Source organism: Dipodomys spectabilis, unplaced genomic scaffold (genome assembly GCF_019054845.1).
Source record: "Dipodomys spectabilis isolate Male_0828 unplaced genomic scaffold, ASM1905484v1 ptg000646l, whole genome shotgun sequence".
Lineage (NCBI taxonomy): Eukaryota > Metazoa > Chordata > Mammalia > Rodentia > Heteromyidae > Dipodomys > Dipodomys spectabilis.
Window position 1 is genome coordinate 605899 of NW_024871323.1, and position 6602 is coordinate 612500.

The 6602-nt window shown below is 47.7% G+C and overlaps 1 protein-coding gene across 4 annotated transcripts in view; it reads left to right on the forward strand.

The window, feature by feature from the left end:
* Positions 1-6602, forward strand: part of Dnajb6 (DnaJ heat shock protein family (Hsp40) member B6) — a 58426-nt gene that overhangs the window by 40159 nt on the left and 11665 nt on the right. For 3 of the 4 annotated variants that reach the window (XM_042671591.1, XM_042671593.1, XM_042671592.1), the window contains exon 8: positions 267-337. In XM_042671591.1, coding sequence (XP_042527525.1) covers positions 267-337 — 71 coding nt within the window. Of the gene's footprint in view, positions 1-266; positions 1033-6602 lie in introns of those variants that run through there. The other variant, XM_042671594.1, reaches the window with a different exon arrangement.

Genomic DNA, 6602 nt, shown 5'->3' on the forward strand with positions numbered 1-6602 from the left:
TTAATAGGTAATTAAGGATAAAAAGTTTTCTGCAGTACTGTTGGAATGGTGAAATGGAAGATTGTTACTGGTAAAACTCTACCTTTTTCTTTTCCTGTTTCTTTTCCCTTCCTTCTCTTCTGGTCTTCCTTCCCCTTCCTTTCTTCCCTTCTTCCCTCTTTGTGTGTGGGAGGAAGTTAGAGCCTTGGCATCCTTCCTAGGCAGTCATTCTACCATTGCACTACACTCCAGCTTAAAAAGGGTTTCAAATGAATTCTGTCTTGCAGAATTGTTGAGAATGGTCAGGAAAGAGTAGAAGTTGAAGAAGACGGCCAGCTAAAGTCCTTGACAATAAATGGTAAGGAGCAGCTGCTACGCTTGGATAACAAGTAACTCAGCGCACGCATTTAACAGGAGTGTTAAACCATAACAAGCACCATTTGAGGATTAACAGGAACATTTTTTTGAAGATTTCAAACGAACTCGACTTTCAGTATAACTGTACCTAATCTAAAGTATTTATAAGCAGCTCATCGGAGCCTCTATTTGTCATAGACTTTTGAGTTTATTGTTGGGACCATACAATAGGACCATTTTTTTTTGTCTTTAAAATTGTTGTAATCTCTGTATGCACTTTGCTTTTTATTAAGCGTAATGCAAGGTGAGGCCCGTGACTCTTGCGTAGCCCTAGGACAAGATTGTACTCTTAACACCAGCATGGACCTGCTTTCGTTGTGTTTGAAATGTGAGCCACGTAGTTCAGCCTGCTGTGAAGTTGACATTGCCAGGATGAATCTTCTACAGAAACAATTCCAGTTTCTTATTTTCAGTAATGAAAGACTTAATACATTAATGGTAATACATTTCTGGTTTATTATAAATTAAGGATGTTTTCTAGTTGTGCATGAATGCTGGCAACTTAGTACGTTTTGACAACTGTTTAAATAATGTAATGTTAAGCTTAGGTTAAAAATAAGTTGGTAAACTGGGTCTTTGTCATTGCTTTAAAAAAAAGAAAATAAATGCGACTGTGTTTGGTGCATTCTTTCCTGAGTGGGTGTCGTCGGCCTTCTTGTGTCTGTGTGGTTTTGTGCCTGGGTTTTTGTGTCACACCAATAGCACGCCCTTCTGTATTGAGGTGGATGCGGAGTGAAGTTACGTGTAGACCTGCTCAGCGTGTTTGGAGAGCAATGAGCTAGCAAATTACGGGGCATTTTAGTGTTCTGTTGCTGTGGGGAGGGGAGAAACAGCGTCACAAATTGAGTCTCTTACGGATGTTGTAGTTTCCTGAGGAATGGATGTGAAATCACCTGACCTAGTCATGAAATGATGGAGTAAGCAACAAAAAAAAGTTGATTTTGTCTCTGTAAAACTTGTCATTGTTGTCATTGCCTACTACTATTCCAGCTTACTTTATTCCACAGAATAATTTTTTGGGAGTTTCCAAATCCCCACCCACAAATTGTTTAGGAAATGAACACTCTTCGCTGATGTAGGTGTGAAGCTGGCAGAAATTTTCTCATTGAGCATTTAAGGAATCTGGTGTACTATTCCTGAGAAAACGTGTTTTTGTGTTTTTGTTTTTGGTTGGTCATGGGGCTTGAACTCGGCCTGAGGGCAGTCCCTGACATTTTTCACACAAGGCTAGTGTCTTAACACTTTGAGCCACAGCACCACTTCTGGTTTTCTGGTGGTTAATTGGAGATAAGAGACTTTCCTTCCCTGGGCTGGCTTTGAACTGCGGTCCTCAGATCTCAGCCTCCTGAGTAGCGAGGAATACAGGCGTGCCACGAGCACTCATCTTGCAAAAGACTTTTTAAAGAAAACTCATAGGATCTTTAGAAAGAAAGCACAGCACACACCAACTGAAGCAGTTGAAGAACAGTTGGACTAAGGACAGCCGTGAATGAACCCTGTGCCAGTGCTAGCAGTGCTGTGCCTGCAGCCCCTGCTTTTGGATGAGGTAGGTGTGCAGTCCATCTGTCCTACACCTGCTCCACCCCTAGAGCTTTCTCGTCGGAAGGCCTACTTGTGGTCATGCCACCAGCATCAATGGCTTCCATTCAAGTAGACACCCGAGACTTTTGGATGTAAGTTTTTTGTGGATAGGGATATCTCACGTGATCTATGGGGAAAGGCACATGGGAGTCTTGTCTCTTCCAAACGTGTTGACATGAACCAGCAGTTTGCTACACACTTGTTTGAATGCTTGGGGTAGATCTCTTTTGCTTCACTTGAACTGGAAGACCCAGAAGGTGTCTGACTGTGTGGGCTGAGCCCTTTGTAAGAAAAGATCCTGCACACAGCCCTGTCATTTGCATTTGAGAAAATGACCTTTATCCTGCTTTCCCACTAATGTGAGTTATTAATTGAACACCAGGTAACTTGTTAAATCTGCTCGGTTGAAGTGTGAAGCACTCAAGTGTATGCCATGAGAATTTGGCCCAGTGTTTATGAATGTAGCCTTGGTTAGGAATGAAATTGTTTTTGTTGAGGATACTACTACCCAAGCAAGTGACTTGGGCCAATAGCATTTCACTTAAATGACTTTTTAGTTTGTTTCTGCAGTTTCTTTTCTTTTGGCCAGTCTTGAGGCTTGAACTCAGGGCCTGGGCGCTGTCTCTGAGCAGCTCTTCTCAAGGCGAGCACTCTAGTACTTGAGCCACACACCACTTTTAGCACTTTCTGTGCATGTGGTACTGAGGACTTGAACCCAGGGCTTCATGTATACTAGGCCACGAAGTCACCTTCTCACCGCGAGTCACAGGTTTTGTGTATTTAGGAATCCCTTTGCTTTGTGTAGGAAAGGCCCCTTGGTGTCGTGTCTGTTGCATATGAGAATGAGACTGCGGTGGGGCTTCTGCCAGATGCTGGGCTGCTGCCTCCATTGGGAGCTGGCCGCTCTTGATTTGTGCACAGTGGCCTTGTAGGTCAGGTCCTCTGAAGTCGGTCCACTTTGCTGCTTCTCCATGGCTTATATATGTCCTCTCTGAGATGGACAACTCCCCACGTGGTTTTTGTAGGCTCAGTCAGTCTCACGGAGTGATCGAGAGTGGTCAGTGGCTTTGGTCATGGCTCTCTTCCAGGCTGACTTCAGTAGTTGTTGGAATTAGTCTAAGCACTGCCTGACATCCTGTTCACAGACCATGCCTATTCTTTGTAATTTCAGATTTTCCCCGAGGGTAGTTCTGGGATAATGGTCTTGCAGGGATTTAAATCTCTTGTCTAGAAAACCTTTAAAATTCCTGCACATCTTGTCTGGATTCTTACTAGCGATTGCTATTGTCTTTGTAGAGAATACCCATCTTTATCTTTACATACCGTAAACCCGTGGAATCTGGGTGAAGAAATGAGCAAAATGCACAGGATGCTGACATCAGTGCTGTAAAATACTCAGATCATGTAATCTCCAGAGTCAGAGTGCTCATCACTTGGAACCTCTACTTCCATGAAAACTACTGCTTTTCATACTAATACTTCTCACAGTATCAGCTGGCAAGGCAGGCAGGCTGCCACTTGAGCCAAAACTTGAGTGCAACAAAATGAGGTCTTATTTCATGTTGTATCTGGATTCATTTTTCCTGTAGCACAGCCTGACTGGTGGTAAAGATAGGAAGCGTATTGTCATCAACTCGCAGCGTTTTTGTGTGGCCACTTTAGGTAAGCACATTGTGTCCTGTCTCTCTCTCTCTCTCTCTCTCTCTCTCTCTCTCTCTCTCTCTTTCTCCCTCCATTTTTTTTTTTTTTTGGTCAGTCATGGGTCCTGAACTCTGGGCCTGGGCACTGTCCCTCAGCTCTTCAGCTCAAGATGAGCGCTCTACCACTGGAGCCACAGTGCCACTTCCAGTTTTCTGGTGGTTCATTGCAGATAAGACCTTTGTTGCCTGGGCTGGCTTTGAACCATGATCCTCAGAACTCAGCCTACAAGGTAGCTAGGATTACAGGAGTGAGCCACAGGCGCCTTACTTCTTGGCCACCATTCACATTATAAAAAAATGAAGACAAACAGCGTAGGTGTGCTCCGGGTGGACCTATATGCTGTCCCATAGCTACTGTGCTCAAGGTTGGTGCTCTGTTGCTTGAACCATACTCCACCTCCGGGTCTTGGGTGGCTAGTTGGAGTTACGAGGCACAGGCAGGAAAAGTTGCAGCTTCAAACTATAATGCTTAGATCTTCGGCTTCTGAACAGCGGTGCTCACAGCTGTGAACCGCCTGAGCCTGGCTGAGGGGCAATTCAAAGCGTGATTGACAGCTCGCCAGCTGAGCTGCACAGTGTGTGCGAACTTGCAGTTTGGGGTTTTGATTTTTTTAAAAATTTTTATTGCATTTGGTCAGAACTGCGTGTGATGAATTGGAGAATGGAGTGGGCTTACTGTGTAATCAGAACTGTCAGCTCAAGGAGCCAGAGGTAGCATTTGGCTTTTACCACCTCTTAGTGGTTATGGGATTATCCGTTAGCCTGTTTGGTTAGGAGAGGAAGAAGGTGCTGGTGTTAGTGTGTATGCTTTGGTATGCTGTGGTCAGGAGCTGAGTTGAAGACTTGTTGAGCAGCTAGATTGGGTTACAGGTGTGAGAGCGGGGCTCTCCTTGTCTGTGAAGGCTGTGGATGTGTGCAAGAGTACTTCTGCTAGTGTGTGAGGTCCTGGGTTCCATTCCCAGCCCCGGCTACAAAGCTCAAGGAGCAGCCTCCGGGGCTTCAGACCGCCGCCCTGGGCCCACCCCCATCTCTCACCTGCCAGGCTCCCTCGGGTGAGCGTGGCCGTGCGCTGGCCGTGTGTCTCCAGTGCCCAGTCACCTCTGGGAGAGCTGCCCGCTGTCCCCTCGAGCCCCGCCCTCTGGTGGACTTGTGCTGGGGCCAGGGCCTGGCTGGAAGTGGCTGCTGCAGGGTGTGTCCCACAGTAACGAACAACATTTGGCCTGACTCACTCCAGCAGTTGGTGTTTTCAAGACGCCATGGAGTGTCTATTCCGGGAAGCCCCTGCGGAGAGGCCGGCACAGCTGTCTGGCCTGTGTGTGGATAGGCGTGACTCCCGTAGGGCTTCAGGGGGCCTTTTGGCCATTGGCCCCCCTGCCTCCTTGTAGGATGAAGGGCGGGTTTATTATGCATGGCCCCAGCAATCTGTTGCAGGTGCTGAGAGCTCTGTGTCTGCTTCCAAAAGCCTATCGATAAGTCATGCGCCCACGCCCCGCCGTGCTCTTGACTTGATTTCCCTCCACCTCCACCTTGTGTTTCTACTGCCTCTCATCGTGTTGGACCTCGATACAGGTTCGGTTGCTGCACTCCTCCATCAGGACTCTGGTTTTTTACCTTGTTTCCCTATTTTGGCAGCTGCCATCTTTTCTGCACCTCTGCCCGTCTTCTACATCTGTCCAGCATGTTGGGGACAAATAGCGCTTATTCTTGTTTGTATCTGCTCTACCATTGAGCTGAAGACAAGAGCAAGTCTTGGTGTCCCTGAGCTTGGCACATGCCCAGCACCCACTGTTTGAGTCTGTGTCTTCTGGGCCAGCGGGCACTTTGGGGTGCTTGTGTAATTTCATAAGGAAGGCATTGCTTGTGATTTAAGTAAGTGGTACTCCCCCCACCCTACCCTACCCACCCCCCCAAAAATAAAACAGCAACGGCACCAGAGACTTGTGCACGGTGCCCCGCTGGAGAAGGGGTTGCCTCAGTCTTCTGTGTAGGTGCATGCATTGGACTATTGCTGGAGAAGGGTTGCCTCAGTCTACCCGTGCAGGTGCATGCATTGGACTATTGCTGGAGAAGGATTGCCTCAGTCTACCCGTGCAGGTGCATGCATTGGACTGTTGCTGGAGAAGGGGTTGCCTCAGTCTACCCGTGCAGGTGCATGCATTGGACTATTGCTGGAGAAGGGTTGCCTCAGTCTACCCGTGCAGGTGCATGCATTGGACTATTGCTGGAGAAGGGTTGCCTCAGTCTACCGTGCAGGTGCATGCATTGGACCATTGCTGGAGAAGGGTTGCCTCAGTCTACCCGTGCAGGTGCATGCATTGGACTGTTGCTGGAGAAGGGGTTGCCTCAGTCTACCCGTGCAGGTGCATGCATTGGACTGTTGCTGGAGAAGGGTTGCCTCAGTCTACCCGTGCAGGTGCATGCATTGGACTGTTGCTGGAGAAGGGGTTGCCTTAGTCTTCTGTGCAGGTGCATGCATTGGATTATTGTTGGAGAAGGGTTGCCTCAGTCTTCTGTGCAGATGCATGTATTGGACTGTTGCTGGAGAAGGGGTTGCCTCTGTCTACCCGTGCAGGTGCATGCATTGGACTATTGCTGGAGAAGGGGTTGCCTCAGTCTACTGTGTAGGTGCATGCATTGGACTATTGCTGGAGAAGCGTTGCCTCAGTCTACCGTGCAGGTGCATGCATTGGACTATTGCCAGTGACCCAGCCCTCGGGTGCTGCCTGGCTCCCGACTGGCTCGTTGTTGTAGTCTTTGGGTGACTGGAGACATGGGCAGATTTCCTTTTGTCCCCTTGATATATTGCTTCATCAAGTGGAAAAGAAACGTGAACTTCTGTAATCAAGCTACATTTCATTAACTTGTGAGTATGTGTACGTGTAAAACTTGGTCTGGGCACCGCGTCCTGAGCCTTTTTGGCCCAAG